The sequence below is a fragment of the Saimiri boliviensis genome, chromosome 1 (assembly GCF_048565385.1).
Source record: "Saimiri boliviensis isolate mSaiBol1 chromosome 1, mSaiBol1.pri, whole genome shotgun sequence".
Classification (NCBI taxonomy): Eukaryota; Metazoa; Chordata; class Mammalia; order Primates; family Cebidae; genus Saimiri; species Saimiri boliviensis.
Window position 1 is genome coordinate 266410916 of NC_133449.1, and position 21815 is coordinate 266432730.

The 21815-nt window shown below is 34.9% G+C and overlaps 1 protein-coding gene across 4 annotated transcripts in view; it reads left to right on the forward strand.

The window, feature by feature from the left end:
• The window catches only part of LMBRD2 (LMBR1 domain containing 2), a 47938-nt gene extending 30267 nt beyond the window's left edge, over nt 1–17671 (forward strand). For all 4 annotated transcript variants that reach the window (XM_003925922.3, XM_010336676.3, XM_074386608.1 and 1 more), the window contains 9 exons: nt 355–536; nt 1751–1884; nt 4613–4718; nt 5200–5297; nt 9224–9327; nt 10813–10859; nt 12155–12260; nt 15483–15612; nt 16578–17671. In XM_003925922.3, the coding sequence (XP_003925971.1) occupies nt 355–536; nt 1751–1884; nt 4613–4718; nt 5200–5297; nt 9224–9327; nt 10813–10859; nt 12155–12260; nt 15483–15612; nt 16578–16638 (968 nt within the window). In that variant the 3' untranslated portion in view covers nt 16639–17671. The remainder of the gene's footprint in view (nt 1–354; nt 537–1750; nt 1885–4612; nt 4719–5199; nt 5298–9223; nt 9328–10812; nt 10860–12154; nt 12261–15482; nt 15613–16577) is intronic.
• Nucleotides 17672–21815: the final 4144 nt, after the last annotated feature.

The following is a 21815-nucleotide window of genomic DNA, read 5'->3' on the forward strand; positions in this document are numbered from 1 at the left end:
GTTTTACGATATAGATGTTTTTGGGCGTATAGGCCAGTTTCTTGTTGAACGTCCTTGAATTTGACTTTGATGTTTCTTTAAAATTAGATGCAGTTTCTGCATTTTTTTGTAGGAATACCACAGCAGCAATGTCATGTTCCTCTCAATACATAATAGCATGAGGCACATGATACTAGCTTGTCCCATTATGGGTAATCGTTTGGTTAGGGTGGTATTTGCTTGGTTTCTCCACTGTAAAATTGTCGTTTTTCTGTTTGTAATTAAGTATCTTATTGGGAGATATTTTGAAGACAATGTAAATACCCCGTTACTCTTTTATAATTTTCCTAATCATTTTTTTCTTTTATCTTCTAGAATGGTACTGGGAATGTCTTTTGCGACCATGGTTTTACAAGATACTTGCTGTGGTTCTGTCCATCTTCTCTGTGATTGTTGTGTGGTCAGAGTGCACGTTCTTTAGCACTACTCCTGTCTTATCCCTCTTTGCAGTCTTCATACAGCTGGCAGAAAAAACATATAATTATATTTATATTGAGGTCAGTTTATTTTATGTCTTTCATAAATATATGTCACTTCATAGCATAATCCTTAACTGTTTTCTTCATGTGTTTCTTCTACTGACAATGAAATCAGTGAAGTTTTCGGCAGTGTTGTTATTCAGACTTCTAAAAGTATGCTTCATTATTTTACCCACACTATAGAAACTAAGAACTGTATTTGAGGAGACATAAAAAGTTGCAAGATAGTGCAAAAATCTGAGAATATTTTTTTTCTTTCCTTTCTTTCTTTTTTTTTTTTGGAGGCAGAATCTTGCGGTCACCCAGGCTGGAGTATAGTGGTGTGAACATGGCTCACTGTTCCTGCCATGTTCACGCCACTTCCAGGTCTCAAGAGATCCTCTTGATTTCCTTGACTTCCCAGGCTCAAGAGATCCTCTCACCTTAGCCTCCCAAGTAGCTGGGCCTACAGCCATGTACCACCATCCCCTGCTAAATTTTGTATTTTTTGTAGAATCAGCGTTTCACCATTTTGCCCAAGCTGATCTGGAACTTTTGGGCTTAAGTGATCCTCCTGCCTTAGCCTCCCAAATTGCTAGGATTACAGACCTGAACCATCACACTTGACCCTGGGAATACTTTGATTATATTTATGCCAGTAAAGCTACATAACTTATAGGCCTCATGTGAAGAGTTGCCAAGGGAATGGGAAAATAGGCTCACTTTAGGAGGTAGATTAGAAACTTATGGATCTAAGATATTAAACAGTTTGAAATGGAGATTTTTTTTTTTCTATAGTCTTAGTAGGTGATTAAAAAATTCTCTGTTACCCATATTTCAATTACAACATCAATAAATGTTAGCTAGAAATGAAGACTGGGCTGGGTGCAGTGGCTCACACCTGTAATCCCATCACTTTGGGAGGCCAAGGTGGGCAGATCACAAGGTCAGGAGTTTGAGACCAGCCTGGCTAACATGTTGAAACCCCGTCTCTGCTAAAGATAGAAAAAATTATGCAGTCATGGTGGTGCATTCCTGTAATCCCAGCTACTCGGGAGGCTGAGGCAGGAGAATCGTTTGAAGCTAGGAGGTGGAGGTTGCAGTAAGCCGAGATCATACCACTGCACTCCAGCCTGGGCAACAGGGTGAGAAGGTGGGACACTATTTTTTTTTTAAAAAAAAGGAAGGATAATACTTGTAATTGTTAAGTTTGTTTGTTCTAAACAAACTGCTTTGTTTTTGTTTTTTTCCAGATTGCTTGCTTCCTTTCCATCTTCTTCCTAAGTATCTGTGTTTATTCTACTGTGTTCAGGATTCGTGTATTTAACTATTATTATTTGGCTTCACATCACCAGACTGATGCTTATAGCCTTCTTTTCAGTGGCATGTAAGTAGGATTGTGTTTAGAAACCAGAGAAATTATTTCATTGAGTGTATTCTTATGGATCTTTTATTTTTTTGTTGTTTACAGGCGTTAACTACTAACATCTATATCTCTATGAGCTAATTGATTAGGTTTAAATATTAAATTCATGTTTGTTGATTGCCAGCTAATGTCTGCTTGAGGTTTAAGGTTAAAGTAGGTATACTAGGTTAGGCTAGAAGGCAGAAAAAACAATACTTAGTGAGCCTGGATTTACCAACCAGAGATTAGCAAGGAGCAGGAACAATGGAGTTTTGAGACTAAGTCAGACCTAGATGGTGTTCTTAGGTTCAGTGGTCTCTCACTGAGTTGAAGAGGACTGAGAAAACCAACAAGAACAATTTTTCCTGCAGAATTTAGAGAGGATTTAAAGAGGTATCTTCAACTTGGGCAAGATTGTACAATCCATTACTTGTTCTTATTGTTAAATGAGTCCTATTAGGTATTTATAAAGGATGAAATTAGGTAATATAGGGGAATTGACATCTGAAATATTTTTAAGCATCTTTTTTATTGTTTTCCAAATAATTATGGACTCACAGGAAATTGCAAAAATAGTACAAAAAGTCCTATGTAACCTTCGTCACACTGCCCCCAGTGATATCAAAACCAGGAAATGAGAGGAAAACATTATTATTAACTCTACTACAAACTTTATTTAGTTCTCACCATTTTTTTATCCTTTATTCATTTACATGTGTGTATGTGTGTATAGATTCCTATAGCCACCAACACAAGATTTAGAACAGTTCTATCATCACAAAATATTTCATATTGTGTCTTTTTTATTCATACCTGGGGTCACCACCTGCAGAGATCTATCCTGCAGACCCTGACTCAGTGACAGATGTATAAAATACACTGACACACAGATATTATGCTTTGCCAGTTCGACTGAGTGTGTCTGGGTGGCTTACAGACTCTCTAGAGAGTGCTATAAACAGTTGTGAATACCGGCTGGCACCAACCAGTGAGACTCGCATTTTTAAATTTTATTTATTTATTTATTTATTTTTTATTGTACTTTAGGTTCTGGGGTACATGTGCAGGTCATGCTAGGTTGTTGCATAGGTGCATACATAACCAGGTGGTTTGCTGCCTCCATTCCCCCTTCATCTATATCCAGCATTTCTCCCCATGTTATCCCTCCCCACCCCCAACTGCTCCCAGTGTGTGATGCTTCTCTTCCTGAGTCCACCTGTTCTCATTGTTCAACACCTGCCGATGAGTGAGAACATGTGGTGGTGTCTGGTTTTCTGTTCTTGTGTCAGCTTGCTGAGAATGATGGTTTCCAGATTCATCCAAGTCCCTACAAAGACACAAACTCTTCGTTTTTTTATGGCTTCATAGTATTCCATGGTGTATATGTGCCACATTTTCTTTGTCCAGTCTATCATTGATGGGCATTTGGGTTTGTTCCAGGTCTTTGCTATTGTACACAGTTTCACAATGAACATACATGTGCATGTATCTTTATAATAGAACGATTTATAATCCTTTGGGTATATACCCAGTAATGGGATTGCTGGGTCAAATAGAATTTCTATTTCTAGCTCCTTGAGGACTTGCCACACTCTCTTCCACAATGGTTGAACTAATTTACACTTTCACCAACAGTGTTAAGAGTGTTCCTATTTCTCCACATCCTCTTCAGCATCTGTTGTCTCCAGATTTTTGAATGATCGCTATTCTAACTGGCATGAGATGATACCTCAATGTTGTTTCGGTTTGCATTTCTCTAATGACCGGTGATGATAAGCATTTTTTCATATATTTGTTGGCCTCATATATGTCTTCTTTTGAGAAGTGTCTATTGATATCCTTTGCCCATTTTTGAATGGGTTTGTTTGTTTTTTTCTTGTAAATCTGTTTTAGTTCTTTGTAGATTCCAGATATTAGCCCTTTGTCAGACAGGTAGATTGCAAAATTTTTTCCCATTCTGTTGGTTGCCAGTTCACTCTATTGATTGTTTCTTTTGCTGTACCGAAACTCTGAAGTTTAATTAGATCCCGTTTGTCTATCTTGGCTTTTGTTGCCATTGCTTTTGGTGTTTTAGTCATGAGACTCACATTTATTCTGTAAAGTTTAATTGACAAAGGCTTGAGTCAACACCACTAGAGGTTGAAGATTAAAGGACAGGTTCCAATGCCCAAAGCAAACACTGTTAGTGGGTAATATTCCTGGTCGACCTCCCTGCAAGAGGGCCATCCGGCTCAGCTTAGTTTTAAGATCACATGAGTAAACAAGTTATTCAGATAAACTCCCCTACATACCCTAGCTATTTGCTTTTCTTATTAACTGAATGTAAAGGGGATTTAGGCTGCCTTCAGCTGAAACTTCTACTGAAACTACACAAACTTCTTGGCCTTCCAAGAAGGTTTGTGACTACCATCCTGAGTGAATCCCTATACGTATCCATACTTTATTCTTTTCAGCCCCAATTCTCCAAGTCTGTGGGTATGTAAGGCACTCTTTTTATTTGGACAGAATTGAACAACTCTGTACCTGTACTTATCAGAATGACATATGTTGATACAACTTCAGTTCTTTTTTGTACTGAATACAATTCACCTTGAAGACATTACTGTCCTTGTCATGCTGGAAGATGCATGTTTTTAATAAACCTCAGTATAAATAAAATGTATTTTGCTGCTTTACTTTTTATATATGTATTTGTAAATGTTTGTTGCAGGCTATTTTGCCGTTTGACACCTCCTTTATGTCTTAATTTCTTGGGTTTGACCCATATGGATTCATCCATCTCTCACAAGAATACTCAGCCAACTGCTTATACATCTGTAAGTATGGTCACAAAGCTAATTCCTTAGGTTCACTATCTATATGAGATGCTGTTATTGTGAAATTTATTTTAATGCTAGCAGAAAGGTTTTTTAGTGTTACTGGTAAAACTTTCTTTTAAAGATTGTATATATATTACTATTGAGTAGATGAACGTGATTTTGCTTCTTTTATTATATAAATGTGTTTTGGTTCATGTAGGTTGTCTAGCTGAGCAATATCAAAAGAACTTACCTATACTAACACTAACTTTATATTTATAGTCAATGTATGGGATAATTTTGGATTAATTTTCCTTAAGAGAAAAACCTCAATAAAAAGCAGATTTTTAAAAAATTAGTTCACTTACTCCTTTGTTTCTGCTTTTTAAAAGGTTCAAATGGGTTGGTATAACTGGTTTTGGGCAAATTTTCTAATGATGGAAAGGAATGGAAATTATAGAACTATTCCAATTTAACCTACTTTTTTCTTGCTCTTCAGATTATGGGTTCCATGAAAGTTTTATCCTTTATTGCAGATGGATTCTATATATATTATCCTATGTTGGTGGTAATTCTCTGCATTGCTACTTATTTTAGGTAAGAAACATATTATTTTTTCTTTTGCTCTTAAATCTGGATATCCTTTCTCTTTAAAGTTCTTTTAAGTGTTTACTGATAGAGTTTCAGTTTGTTTTAGAAGAGACTACTGAGTGATCAGGTCAGATTCTTCCTCTAAAAATTTTAAAGAAAGAAAAAAGAGGTAGAGTTATTATTCTATTACAATAAATAATTTTAGCATTATTCTATTTAGGCTACAAAATGAAAGGATTAATTTCAGAACATTAACTTTAAGTCCTGGCTTTTGACATTGACAGCTAGTCTAGCCTGCAAAACACCCTTATGTCCAGCTTCTTTCTAATGACATAAATTAGCCTTAGAGCTTTTCCATAATTATTGCGGGCTGTCTAGATGCTTCAACCCATGGCCAGCACAAAGGGTCAGGTGAGGAGCAATTGTAATTAAGTTGTACATTAAAACTAGAGGAGAAATTTTCTCCTGTGTCGGAAAGTACATGGGATGCTCTTTTCATGGAATTAGAATGAATGGTAGAATCTAGGCAGGGTTGAGATTCACATGGGGTTAAAGGATAGGTGTACTTGACTTCTAGCATCTGTCCTTCCTACTTTTTACATGTCAAGTTTCCTCATCCTGTACTCTGTCTGCCCGCTTTCATTGCTTAAGTGCTCCATAACATGCCCAAAATGCCACTTTTTCAAAAAACACTTAAAAATGTTCATTGCTTACTCTTCTGAGAAAAATAAATTTCATCTACCTACTTTATTTAAATCTTCCAATAGGGGCTGGGTGCGGTGGCTCACACCTGTAATCCCAGCACTTTGGGAGGCCGATGCAGATTGATCAGGATTTCAGGAGTTTGAGACCAGCCTGACCAACATGGTGAAACTCTGTCTCTACTAAAAATACAAAAGCTAGCTGGGTATGGTGGCATGTGCCTGCAATCCCAGCTACTCAGGAGGCTGAGGCAGGAGAATTGCTTGAAAACCCAGGAGGTGGAGGTTGCAGTGAGCTGAGATCATACCACTTCACTCTAGCCTGGGAGACAGAGTGAGACTCAGTCTCAAAAAAAAAAAAAAAAAAAAAGAAAAACTAAAAAAAAAAACACCACTTCCAGTATTATTTTATGTTTGTTACTGTCGTGGACCATCCGGGATGGGTAGGCACGTCTGCCCGGGGGTCTCTCGACCTGCAAGAGGGTCCCAATACCTGGAAGAGGGAGTGCGCCTGGGAAAATAATAAAGACAGAGAGAGAGAAAGCGAGGCGTCTGGAGGGCTGATAGGCTGTGCCTAAACAGCAAATTTTATTTTTCAAAGGCCAGGAATAAATACACTTTCTTGGCTCTGGTTTACTTCATAGTAAGAGGAATGTAAATGTATGCCTCACATGGCCTATACAATAGAGAAATCAGATACACAATGGTTGCAAGAGGAAATGCAAATGTATACCTTACATGGCCTATACAATTGAAAAGTCAGATACACAATCAGTGGTTGTAAAAAGTAACAGAATTTCCTGTGATCACAAAGGTTGTTTACATCCAGACCTTATTCCTCCTGGCTGCAGGTATCTCTGGTTTGATCTTGTTTTAGAACTGAGATGTGAAAAGGTTTTCTGGTTTTGCTTATCAGAATATCTTTTAACCGGATTCTCCTTTGCCTACTCCTAACTCAACTTAACTAAATTTCCCCATTCAGGAATCTCTGAGTCAGGAATCAAAGCCATCCCTTATGGTGGCATTTTGCTTTGCAAATATTGACAGTTAAACCATTATCTAGGGTACAAGGCAGTCTGGTAAGTAAGGTTTAAGGATTATTCTTAAAGTCATAAAAAGGTTAAAAGCAGGAACCGGTTGCTGGCAGGGGGTCACTCAGTCTAGCAGCAACTCATAGTTTTAGGCCCAAACAATATTGTGGTTGATATTAGAAACTGATCATTCATCTTTCAGTTCCTGTATTTCCGGATAGCTCGACTGCCTCCAGTAGGAAACTGTGTTTGGGATCAAACTCACCGTATAGTGAGACTCACGCCTTTTAGGGGTCTCACACGGGAGTGTTCCCCACATGTTACAGTTAATATCTACTAACATTAGGGTAATGAGTAAACAAATATTGTTTAAAATAAATTCTCTATTGCATTTTAAAAAATATATTTTACTTCCTTTAAAATAACTAAAAGATTATAACTTCAAATAATACTTTTAATATGAACTGATCAATAATATCAAATCTAATATTTTGAATGTTTTCTTTAAGGTGGAGAAGACAGTAACAAATCTACAGTGTGAAAATGATGTATTAAAGGAAGAGATTAGTCATACTTTGTGTGTCTGAAACTAAGTTTTTATTACATGCTTACTCACTTGAAAAGTTTATAAAGTAAAACATTAAGAACTTGTAATGTAAAATGATTTTTTAATGTTAGCAGTGATGTTGGCAAGATTAGCATTTCTTCTTACCTTATTAGATGGTTATATAGATCAAGTGATATGGGGTAGAATAGTGCTCTGTCAACTATAAAATCTTAGCTATAAGAAATCACTATGTCTGAAACAAAAATTGTTAAATATCATTAAAAGTGTCTTTCTAGAGTTAATTGGATAAACTTTAGTTCTATTTTATCTTTAGGAGAACAAAAGACTGTATTTTTTAATTTTCAGATTAACTCACAAAATAGATGTTTTGTTATAGAAATATATGAAACAATGCCTTACTGTCATCTCAATGATAGGTTGATTTTATAAGTTCATTTTCATTTAAAATGCTGCCATAATGAGACTGATTTCCACACTATTAGCAATACAGCCACACCCAAAGTGAATATCCAGACTTACCTGCTTAGAGAGTATAATATTGTTTCCTGACACTTTAGACAAAGATAAAACCTCCCCAAAGAGGATGATCTAATTCTGATCTTCTCATCTGGGAGTTTAGTACTCCCATAAGGATATGAAGACGGTAAGGAAATGTTTGAAGTCAGAGAATTAACATGATCATCTACAAAGCCCCAATTTTACCGAATGGTAATACATAAAAAACATTTTTATATGAATGAAACAAGTAGATATATTATGGATTAGCTAAATATTTACACATTTTGACTGCAAAATGGAAAGGAGATCTTCACTTTTTCTAAATTGCTTTCCTGTTTTTCCTTTGTCTCTCTCTCTCTCCTTCACCACTTTCTCCTCCTCCCTTTGCATCCCTCTGCATAGAAGTATATCACTGAAAAAATTTGAGAACTAATATAATTTTAAAAAGCTGCTTGATTTGTGTTTTGGCTTGGATAAGAGATGTCATTTATTAAGTGATCTTTAGCAAAGTATTTATTTAACCACTTAGGCCTATTTTCTCATCTGTAAAGTGATATTTATCTCAGAATGATAGTAAAATTAAATAAGTCATCTGTAAATTGATGTATAGTTAGATCTTAACAAATATTAATCCTGCCTGTTCACCTATCATTTCCTTCCTTGTTTTCCATATTTTCAGTATGATTGTCTTGTACAACAATCAAATTTAAAGTAAATAGCAAATAAGATACAATGTAATAGTCTTCAGATAAGATATAGTAATCAATTTATAGTATATAGAAGCTGTTTAAATGGTTAACTAGACCAGAGGAAAAAGTTGCTCTTACATTATTATAGTTATCGTTTTAGCATCTTTGTATAATTGTTTTCTGAAGGTATGCTGATAACTTAATTGACATCTATTAAGAAACCTGAATATAGTGCATACCCTAATCAGTGAAGTATAGGGCATACGCTTAGAAAGGGAGATAAGTGGTACTTCCTGAAGCATGTCATATGTGACTATAGATAACTATATGATAACAGATAATGAAGCATAGTCTTCTTTGGGAGTGACAATGCTAAAGAATAATTCATCTAAATACGTACAATGTGAAATAATGCTTGTCTTTTTAAAAAATCTGCTTTTATTAGTTTGGGAACCCGTTGTTTGAATCTGCTTGGTTTCCAGCAGTTTATGGGAGATGATGATATGACATCAGACTTAGTTAATGAAGGAAAAGAATTAATCAGAAAAGGTAAGATTTGTCTTTTAAAATAAATGAAGGGAAAATGCTAAATGCTAAGCTCAAAATACAAAATTAATATTTGTATAGTTTGTGAATAATTTGTACTCTATCCTAAAAAATTATAAACTAATGCAAAATTTTAGCTAAAAAGGCACATATAGCCTTCCTAGCAAAAATAATTTGTAAACATAAATAATTATTTTATTTGTCTTTAAGAAATTCTGAAACTTAAGGCTGGGTGCGGTGGCTCACACCTGTAATCCCAGCACTTTGGGAGGCTGAGGTAGGTGGACCACCTGAGGTCTGAGTTTGAGACCAGCGTGACCAACATGGAGACACCCTGTCTCTACTAAAAATACAAAATTAGCCATGTGTGGTGGTACATGCCTGTAATCCCAGCTACTCGGGAGGCTGAGGCAGGAGAATTGCTTGAACCCAGAGGTGGAGGTTAAGGTGAGCCGAGATTGTGCCATTGCACTCCATCCAGCCTGGGCAACAAAAGCAAAACTCCATCTCAAAAAAAAAAGAAAAAGAAATTCTGAAGCTTAAATATTAGTATGTTTGCAGCTAGATAACACCCTTGTATGGTCTTGGAATCATTTTCATGTTTACCTTGAAACATATTTGCCAAGTTCTGTACAACTATAAAACTAACTAATTTAAAGAATCATCAGTTTGATACTGAATAGAAGATCACTCAGGCAAAGGCTACTTTTTTAGAGTGTGATGATCATTAACAGCCTGTTAGAATACATGGCACTCTAGTGCCAAATCAAATCACAAAACTGAGTGTATTAAATTTGTTGATGTTCAAAATGATGGTACCACGGAGGGAAAAAAAATCTTGACTTTTGGGCTATAGGTTCTTACACATTCTCCCTACTTGAGTCTGGGGCTTTGTGTGATTATAAGTTGAGTGTAAGCCAAAATGTATTACAGCTCCAAAATAATCTAGTGTAGCCTTCACGTGTTCTCCTGTTAGACCTCATATGACGTAGCACATCCAGTCCTAGGTAAGATTTTAAAGAATAAGACTGATAAATTAGAAAGTATTTAGAGACAGACAGCTAGATTTATGAGTCTATAGAGTGCATCCTATGGGGAAAAAGTGAAAAACATCATGTCTGTAACCTGAAGAGAGTAACATAGAAAGAGACTCATACAGAAAGAAAAGAAGTATGAACTTAACTTAGAAGACAGGAATAAAAGAGAATATGATTTACAGAGAAACAAATTTCATTGTGAGAAAGAACTCTTTCTTCCCTAAAGTTATTTAAACAGAGACTACAGGGCCACCTCCAACAAAAATAGAGAAGGTATTCACTATTTATTGAGTGAGATAACTTCTCAAAATTCTTTCCAGCAATAACCTGTAACATTTGATTTTGTGGCAATTTAAAATAAATATCACATAGTTCAATATCTTTAGTTCAGTTACACTATGTCTGATTAAACCATGTTATGCCATATTTGACACTATTTTTCTGTGTTTAGAGAAGAGAAAAAGACAAAGGCAAGAAGAAGGTGAAAATCGAAGAAGAGTAAGTACAGTATTAATTTTCTATAATCTGAAGATTAATTTGAAATAAAATTTCTTAAGAATATTATTAATTTGGAATAATTAGCTAAAGACAGAAAAAAAGTGGGAAAATGTTAAAATATATATTTTTAAAGAAAGGGAATTTTAATACTTTCAGGTGTACACACTAAGTATCCTGATAGACTTGTTCTAAAAGTCATTAGTAATAAATTACTTCCTATTTAGCATCGAGGGCTTCTTGCCTAAAGTAGCTGCTCAATGAATATTTGTTGAATGAGTAAATAAATAAATACATATATTCTTGCTGTTAAAATGGCTTTGATTGCTTTAAAATTGTTTCTCTTTTTTGATGATGTAACATTAATTTTATTCCTTGTTAATTTTTCTTTAAGCCTCCATTTTCTGAGATAAACTAACCTAGAAAGTGAAAAGGCAAAAAATGAGTAAAATCTAATTATAATTACCACACATTTTAACAAATGGGTGTATATACTGGCAAAGACTAACAGGAAACTTTATAGTTATCTTTGTGTATCTTCATATATGTGTATCTTCTTTATTTTAGAAGGCACAACTAGAACCAAAGAGTAGAAGTTACTAGAGATAGATTTCTCCTCTCTATGAGAATTTCTAATTTATGCAATTTACCAGAATTGCAATAGGCTTCTCAGACATAGAAAATTACATGCTGTCTAGTCAGAGAGCCAAAAAGCATCTGGCAAGGAGGTTTTAGAATGAGACCCCGCACTGCATGGAAAGTTGCCTTAGGTGACTTCTGATGTCCCTTTCAATTCTAAGAATTTAATGAGTAGAATCCAGTTAATATGCTTTTACTGCATTTAGGATAACTCATAATGCCATGTGAGTCATAGACTATGTTTGTATACAACTTTAGCTCTTGATGTTTTAGCTCTTACTACTTGTAGTTTATTTGAGTGAAAGAAAATTTTGTTAACATCTATTAGTCATTATGGGTTCTCATAACTTTTGTATGGTCAAGGCAAACTTGTCATAGTAATATTGTTTTACATTTTAGATAGATGAGTAACAATCAAAGTTAGCAGAATGTCTCTGTCATTTGTAAAAGTTAAAGTTTATAGAGACTGTGACTTCAATAAATCATGGAAAAATGAAAACATTGACCTATGATTTTTAAAGATGCTAGGATAATTATATTGATTACTAATGAATTTCTGATGAAAATAATTGTTATATTACATTGCATATGTCATCTCTTGACATTAATGAATTATTTTCTGTTCTCTTGTTATATATTTACTTGTGTTTCTTTTCTAGGAATGGAAAGAACGTTATGGACACAATAGAGAAGATTCCACTAGGAACAGAAATATTCATACTGACCCAAAAGAGTCAAACTTCTCAGATGTTAATACCAACCGGTGTAAGTAGTTTATCTTCTAGTTCACTTGGAAAGTGTTTTCTTATGCTTGCTTGCATAGAGATTGAGTGTTAGAAAACTCATCCAGAAATGCCTTTGCAGAATTATAAATGTGTATTTGCAGTGACTTTTTTTTTTTTAAACATTTCTCAATATATAGAAAGAAGGGAAGTTCAAATATGTACTCTGATAGAGAAAGGAGAAACTGGGGCATCAAATGAATAGTAGTAAGTATACTAACCCTACGTAATGTAAGCACTCATCCCACGTATTTTCTAGGCAGGTGTTTATTTCTACCATTTACCTTGATGTTTTTCTTTCCTATTAGTAGGTATAGGTTATTTGATCATTTTTATAATAATTTATTGACTGACCCATATAAGTTAGGCATATTCCCAGGTGTACGGCAACACAAAGAAGGTATATTTCTTGTCCTTAGGATGTCATAACTGAGTGAGGGACTGAAAATGGACAGAAGTCATCTGCCATCAGGTGGGTTAGGAGACCTTCCTGTATCACTGATCCCACACTGAAATGAGGCAGAAGCTATTTAGGAGGTACCAAGAAACCAGTTTTTGCCTAGGACCTTGAGCTGAGTAGGAGGAGGAGGTTGTTTTTGGGAGAGATGTAAGATTGCTGAAAGAGCCCCACCGGTGAGGCTTTGGTGCACAGGATTTAAGACTGAGGATGGGGGAGGAAAAACTGAACATCCTCTCCCACTCAGCTCTGAGTTTTGCACTGAGTACCAATGGATGAGGAATAGAAACATGGAGAAGACTCCCTCTGTGGAATATCCATGAAAAGACTACTGAAATCTGAGAGTGGAAAAAGAATACTGAGAGAAACCATCTGACACTTGAGGCCCTACTAAGTACAAGGTCATAGCATTTCATCACTAGAGAAATGTGAAGTCTGTGGGGATTTAAAGAAACTAAACCAATAACCAAGTCCAGACGCAGATCAACTACATCAGCTCTCAACAGTGATGATCTAATAGAAGAGGTGTGCCCAATTTTTTTTCTTTCTTTACGCATAATGTATGGCTTTTAACCCAAAATTATGAGAAATACAAGAAAGTAAGATAATATGAGCCATTTTCAAAATATAAAATAGTGAACATACCAGACCCAGAGGTGGCTCAAATGTTGAAATTATCAGACAGTGCAGTGACTTTAAAATAACCAATTAGTATGTTAAATAATCTGGTGGAAAGCTTGGACAATGTGCATGAACAGATGGGGGGAATTTCACCAGAGAGATGGAAACTATACAAAAGAACTAAATAGAAATGTTAAAAATATTTTAATTACAGACTATGTATGATATTGTAGACTTCTCATGACAGCTCTGATGGAAGGATGCACACCTGATGCAGAAGGAATTCAGCTTGGGGAATGGAAAAAGAGGGCTTATCTTAGGAAAGAATTTTTATAATGAAGAAATATTTCTGTAATAAAGATATGCTTAGCTGAGTATTTAGGAATGAATAGTACTTAGCCAGGTGAAGGGTATTTTAATTAGAAGGGAGGCTAAGTACAGGACGCTGTGTCATAAGAGAACCTTTGGGAAAATGTTATGTTTTTCTCTGTAACTAAAGCCTAAGCATCGGGAGGGTAACAAGAGAGGAGGCCACAGAGCTGCTTGGGGAACAGATATTGTCATGCTCTAAAGTTTGGATTTGGGGCCAGGCATGGTGGCTCACACCTGTGAGGCTGAGGTGGGCGGATCACCTGAGGTCAGGAATTTGAGAATAGCCTGGGCAACATGGTGAAACCCCATCTCTAGTAAAAATACTAAAAGTAGCCAGGCATGGTAGCAGGCACCTGTAATCCCAGCTACTCAGGAGGCTGAAACAGGAGAATCTCTTGAACCCAGGAGGCAGAGGTTGCAGTGAGCCAAGATTGCATCATTGCACTCCAGACTGGGTGACAGAGCAAGACTCCATCTCAAAAAAAAGGTTGGATTTGGACCTGATGGTAAGATTTCAATCTGGGAGGAAGTATGATAAGATTTGTGGTTTCAAAAGATGAATTTGATGGCAGTGTAAAGCATAATTTTTAGGGAAGTGAGACGTAGAAACCATTTAAGAGACTGTTTTGGTGATGCAGTCAAGAAATGATTAGGGTATAAAATAAGGCAGTGGTCCTGGAGATGAAAAGAAAAGGATTTATTTGAAGGACTTCAGGGTAGAATAAGTAGGAAAGAGCTAAAGCTTTAGTTAAACCTAGGAAATAGTGAGGATTCCGTAAAGGGATTTGGACACTTGCTTACCATAGAGTGGAAGGAAGTTTTCAGAATGGAAAGCTCTGGCAATGCTTAGGAGAAGAGGAGTCACAAAGCTATAGGATGATAAATTAGAGAGAATCTTGCATGTATTGGGCAATTGCAATTTGCTGAATGAGTGAGAGAAAAGATGAAGAGACTTGCATTTAGGACAAAGTCCAAGCTTACAGAAATATAAAAATGTGAGAGAATTGGCTTGCCTTAAGTTTTCAGAAAGAACTGTGTCATAAAGCTATTGTAAAGCTACTTGGACTCCTCTGGACAACATTGTGAAAATTTGGTTTGTTTATAAAGAAATCGACGTCTATGTAGAGAAAGGAGAGTTAGTTTTCTATATCTGCTGTCTGGTATGATAATCATTAGCCACGTGTAACTGTTGAGCAGTTGCAACATATTGAAATGATAATATTTTGGATATATTTTGTTAAATTAAATATATTAAAATTAATTTCATTTGTTTCTTTTTAAGATAACTACTAGAAAATTTCTAATTAAATGTCGGCGTGCATTCTATTTCTGTGGGCTAGTGCTACCCATACTCTTGCCTTATGGTCAAAAGACTGACACTTTTTTTTAAGAGTTTGAGCTGATTACACCTTAAAGTCCTAGCCAAGAAATGAAGTTAACTATGAAACCAACTCTAACTACTTTTGTTAATGAACAGTTTCTCCATTGTGATACCATAGTTAAATGTTAATTCTGAGTTATATTATTGAAATGTTTACACTGTATCTGCTTTTCCTTGCTATATTCTATCATACTGCTTATAATTTTAATCTGATTTTAAGTAAACATGTAGTTATCTTATGTTCTTTGTCTTCACAATGAAAATTCAGATTCCTTTCCTTAGAATTTTGATTTTTCTCTCTGTAGCTCCATAGACTGTGACCCATACATTAAAATACAGTAGGGAAGTAGACATTTTTCCTCCTTCCTTTGCAGCTGCATTCAAATATACCAGGGCTAATAACAGGACTGAAAGGGACCGGATAGAACTTCTCCAAGATGCAGAACCTTTGGATTTTAATGCAGAAACGTTCACTGATGATCCTCTTGAATCTGAATCAGGAAGGTAAGTTCTGGCTGTGACATTTTAGCTCTAGCATTCCTCTGCAATTTTGATAACTTATTGACAAGGTTGAAAACAAGTGAATAAAGGTAAAAGTAAACAAGTTATAAGTAAACGAAAATGTTCATTTTCTCTAATAATAAAAAATGTGTTAAGTAATTTTTGATACCTTTTTAGACTTTTTAATGCTTTTATATTTTAAAAATTATCCAGTAGCGGTAAATGAAATCGTTATCGTCACACAATACTAGTTGGTATTATAAATAAAAAAGTATAATTTTGAAATATATAGCAAAGGATGGGGACAATATTTATATGCCTATTTCTGACTGTGCCATTTGTGAAATTTATTATATTTAGTAACTGCTGCATTGCAGTGTCTAGATGCCAGAACTATTCTAAGCTCTTTAACAAAAATATTGTAATTGCATGGTTGCAAATTCAATTGGATTTAAGTCCAGAGAGGCTCAGTAAACTGCCTAGAGTCACACAACTTGTAAATGGCAAGTCAGGCATTCAAACCCCAGTACTCTGGCTACAGAGTCTGTACTTTCAGCCATTGTGCTATGAGGACATAATTAAATAAAAGCAAAATATCATGTGCATGAAAATGTTTACTATAGTATTGCCTATATGCAGTAAAAACCTAGGTTATGTTTATATGCAACAATTGAGAGTGGTTATTAAATTGATTAATCTCCCAGATGTGTCTTACATCCCCGCCTCTTCTTTTTACATCTCTCACTCTGTCATGCATATATTCTAGGCTCTAAAACAGTTGGTGGTTGATTTATAATTAAGTCCTTTTGGAAAATGTAATTGGAGGGTAAGTTTCTACTTTCAGCTACTGACTAGATTTTACAGTGCTTACAAATTATGTGGCCACTTCCTTTTAATGTACTCTTGGTTTTGTCTCTTCCTTTATTATTTTTGACCCTTCAGATTGTTTCTTTATGTTCATCTTTTAGGTATCAGCCTGGTGGACGATATCTCTCAATGTCTCGCAGTGACATATTTAATGATGTTTAAAGTCTGAAAAAGTTTGTGGGACCACTAACCAAGGTCAACACATCAGATCAGTCTTGATGAACATCTGTGTACCCTAGAATTTCCTCTATACACTCAGTAAAAAGTGTCAAGATAACAAAAAAAGCCCTGATAATTAAATCTTAGGAATAATCATTTAATGTTCATTGAATACAGTATCATCTTTTCCAACAAGATTTATTACATATCATTTCCTAAGCATTTGCCTTAGAAGTACAGTTACAATGGAAGAATTGTTTAAAAACTCAACATATGTTAAGAACATGCAGTTCAGTTTGTTTCAGTTTAATATTTTTTTTCAGGAGAGTTATTTTAAAGATTCAAGGAAGCCATAAGTCATACTAAATAATATTATACAGTTTTATTGTTACCTTGTTGTTATTATTAAAAACTATATTCAACTTGTATTTCCCAAAGAAATGTGAGTGGAGACCTTAAATAATAACTGTATTTGTAAAACTCGTGTCTTAAACACAAGGCTTACTTACTAGACATAACTGAATGTAAAAAGTACTTTTTCAAATCTGTTTGCAAATTAGTGGGGGATTTTTGCATGTATAAGATTAAGATTATACTTCAACTGATAAGTGTTTGTATATTTAGCATGTATACTGTAATCAGGTGATAATAGTATTCCTTCAATCTTCGTAGTAACTGGATTTTTTTATGCTTCCTATATTGCTTTATAAAAAGTTTTCATTTCAGAAAGCTATGTTCACAATTATCATTTAACATATTGATTTAAATCTTGCCATTCAAGGATAAATTCTAGGCATTAATGGAAAATAGTTTTTCTTTTTTAGTAGTCAAAGAGTCCAACAAAATTCTTTAATATTTAAAGGTACCTGTTTATACTTTTTGAGAAAAAAATTGGCTATTCAAAGGTAAAAAGTGAATCAATTTACTGTTATTACTGATACCTAATTTGTGGGTTATATAAAACAAAACTATATTAGAATGGAAATGTGTAATAACTTGTTGGTTAAACATTCTTATTAAATAGATTGTTTTTTAACCTTTGTGTTTAAGCTAAATTTATGTATTATACTTTAAAGCACTAGTATTTTATTGCAAAGTGAACATGTTTGATTACAGCATGCTTGCAGAGAGTTTCTTATGTTCCTAGAATATTTGCAACTCTTACTGAATCCGTGCTACATTAGGTGACCATACATCAGCTTGCCTAATACAATCTCAGTATAACACCTAGTATCCTGTTTATTACTAGTGCTCAGTTTCACCCTTAAGTATCCCAGTTTGAAAATGAATTGTATAGTTCCCCTAACTTGAAGTTACTCTTTCTCCAAGACATAAATTTAAACTTTTTATTTTTCTCTTTAATAAATATTATCATGTAAGTTTTTAAAAAATCATAGCTCTATACAGATATTGAAAGGAATAGAGCATAATTCTCATTATCTGAAAATTTTGATTTTTGAGTTTTTGTGATCTTTGAGATTAGATCCCTTTAAAAATAATTATCAGTGGATAGACTTACTCTGAATTGAAGGCCATATAGACTACACATGAGGACACATACATACAGTCTTCTAATGTGAAGTGTAGTCAGAGAGCAGTATGCCAGGAGCAGAGATAACTTGATGCTGGGTTTGTAATTTCATGATTGACTCATTGAATACCTTGGGCAAATCATGTAGCTTTTTGGTGCTTCAAGAGCTTCATTCTGCACCTTCATTTGCAGAATGGAGATGATACTTGCTATTTACCTGCTACCTTACAAAGCTATCACAAGGAAGTCAAGTTGGTGTTTATGTACTGCAGTTTAGAATTGTGCTGTTTTTCCTAGTGATACTTGGAAATATTAGATGGGGAAAATGATCATCCCAGAAAGGGGTCTCGTTTCTTGATATTACAGAAAAGCTTACAAGTCCCTAAAGCCAAAATGCTTTTTGGACTAATTCATCAAAAGTCCTGTGAAAGTAGTTTTGTTTTATTTAGTCTTTGGGTTTACTTTGGAATCATTTCTTAAGTATAATGTGGTTTCTCATCAGGTTTGTCATGAAATTCAGATGCTGTTATTGAAATAGAAGCAGAAAAGGAAAAGAAATTAACCAATTACTTTTATAACTTTAAAGTTATAAATAATGCACTAAGATAGATTGGTAGGAACATGTATAAGGTAATGTTACCACTTTTCTTTAGTATTAAATTTTTTATGTTTATAATAATTGAAATATATATATGCATATACTTCACAAACAGTATAGATTCCTCTATGACTTTTATGTTATATTTAAAATAACATTTTGTTGTTTCAGTGATTCAGATTATTCAACTTTTTAAGCAGAATTTATCTTACAGAATGTTATATATGATCATATGAAAGTGTTATTTTGTTGGATAAATTTGAATTCAGAAGGCAATGACTTGACCCCTGAAGACTGAGTTTATTGCTGGGGAGTCAAGTTAGTATTTGTTAAACCACCTTGTGTAAAAAACTGTAGTGGGTACAAGTTTTCTGTTTTGAGAAGCTTATTAAAATGTAATGACATCTACTATAAAATAGTACTACTAAATTACTAAATTCATATACTTTACATGCAAAGTAAATTTCTTTCTTTCTTTTCTCTTTTTTTTTTTTTTTTTTTTTTTTTTGAGATGGAGTCTCCCTCTGTCACCAGGCTAGAGTGCAGTGGTGTGATCTCGGCTCATTGCAATCACTGCCTCTCAGTTTCAAGTAATTCTCCTGCCTCAGCCTCTCAAGTAGTTGGGACTACTGGTGCACACCACCACGCCCAGCTAATTTTTGTATTTTTTTTTTTTTTTTTTTTTTTATGAGACGGAGTTTCTCTCGTTTCCCAGGCTGGAGTGCAATGGCGCAATCTCGGCTCACCGCAACCTCCGCCTCCTGGGTTCAGGCAATTCTCCTGCCTCAGCCTCCTGAGTAGCTGGGATTACAGGCACGCGCCACCATGCCCAGCTAATTTTTTGTATTTTTAGTAGAAACGGGGTTTCACCTTGTTGACCAGGATGGTCTCGATCTCTCAACCTCGTGATCCACCTGCCTTGGCCTCCCAAAGTGCTGGGATTACAGGCTTGAGCCACCGCGCCTGGCCATTTTTGTATTTTTAGTAGAGATGGGGTTTCACCATGTTGGCTAGGATGGTCTCAATCTCTTAATCTCAGGCAATCCGCCCGCCTTGGCTTCCCAAAGTACTGGGATCACAGGTGTGAGCCACTGCACCCAGCCACAAAGTACATTTCTTAAAGAATTATTTTCAGTAATTTTTGATGACTTTATTACCCGATAATAAATATCTGTTTAAAAATTTTCAAATTATTTTGTAAATAGTTGTTAGGTAAGAATTTCAGTAAGCCAATAATTCAGAATAACTATTGCAGAAAATAATAATAATTAATTTCATGAATCATCTCTAAATTACTAATTTCATTTACAACATAAATAACTTGTTATCAATAGAGCATTTTTGTAAAAAAACAAAAGTATAAGTTTAATTATTAAAATTTGCTTTCTTACCAAATGAATACAAGGGCTTTTGAATAATCTCATTGCATAAGAGGCCCTCATTTTACAAAAATGGTAAGAACTAAATCAAAACATTCAAGAGTTTTCCCTTTATAAAGAATAGATCAGAAAATCTGACAATCCAGACATTCAAAAAAAGACTCTGCCAGTTGATTTTTTTGGGTTACTATTTGATTAGATGATGAGTTCTGAAATTTAAGCTGGATGTATGCCCAAAGTAAATTATAGCATAGGAAAATTAATGTGTATGGTTTTTTTAAAGTGTATTTTAGAGCCGGGTGCGGTGGCTCACACCTGTAATCCCAGCACTTTAGGAGGCCAAGGCAGGTGGATCACGAGGCCAAGAGATCGAGACCATCCTGGTCAACATGGTGAAACCCCATCTCTACTAAAAATACAAAAAATTAGCTGGACATGGTGGTGCGTGCCTGTAATCCCAGCTACTCAGGAGGCTGAGGCAGGAGAATTGCCTGAACCCAGGAGGTGGAGGTTGCAGTGAGCTGAGATCGCGCCATTGCACTCCAGTCTGGGTAACAAGAGCTAAACTCTGTCTCAAAAAAAAAAAAAAAAAAAAAGTATATTTTAGTGTATTAATGGAGAAATTTAGTTTATGTTCAGTAACCTCATTTTTATAGCATTAATAGGCTTAGGGAACGTTCTTGATAGTTGGAAAAATTTAGTTTATGTTCAGTAACCTCATTTTTATAGCATTAATAGGTTTAGGGAACGTTCTTGATGATGTACTGATTACCATATTAGAGAAAAAATAAACTCTCCGTATTGCAATTCACACTGTTTAGTAGGGTGAGTTTTGTACTTAGGATTTGAGTGGACCATGCCTAAAAATTACAAATGTATTTGCACTAAGTGACAAAATATGTCCCTGAAAATCTTAGTATACTTGAATCTCCAAATGTAATGGATGTGTGTTAAATTCTGAATGTTTAGAAGTAAATGGATTTAGGGTTTTGTCATCTTTTCTTATGTCCTCTCTCATTCCTTTGTACCTTTTTCCTTTCTGAGGGCTATGTTTATAGCATGACTTGTAATGTGCTGAAAGATTTTCCTTCTGTTTTGTGTACATAGTTGTTTTTGATGAGTGGTATACTCAGAAAAATTTCTTTTTGGTCACTAAAAGAAATGTCCTCCTTAGTGACCTACTTTTCAATGTAATATTTTTACATAAAATAGATTTCAAAAAATTTTAAGATTTATTTAGATTCTTGAGACATCTTTTTATGAAGGGGAATTAATAAATGATATACATCATCAAAACTTTTCTTAGGAAAGTTGAAACAATATAAGAAGGTTACAGAAGGTCTTCTAAAATATGAATTCCCATCTATATGAGGTACTTCTTTCCAACTCAGTGACTTTTTGCCCAGAGACTCAGAAGACCAGGCAATGTTTTCCCCTTTCCCAACTCCTGGAGGCCAGGGCCTAGGAGCTATTTCCCCCAGCAGGGCAGGCTGTAGTCCTGCTCTCTCTTCCTTCCCACTGCAGCAGGAACATGTCTTCACCTCTGATTCCTTCCATACCCAGATTGATTTAACTAAAATTTTATTTCTGTTTTCAAAACATTTGTCCATTGAGGTCAATTGAGTACGCATTGTAATTTTTAAAATATGTTAATAAAGCAAGAATATTGGCA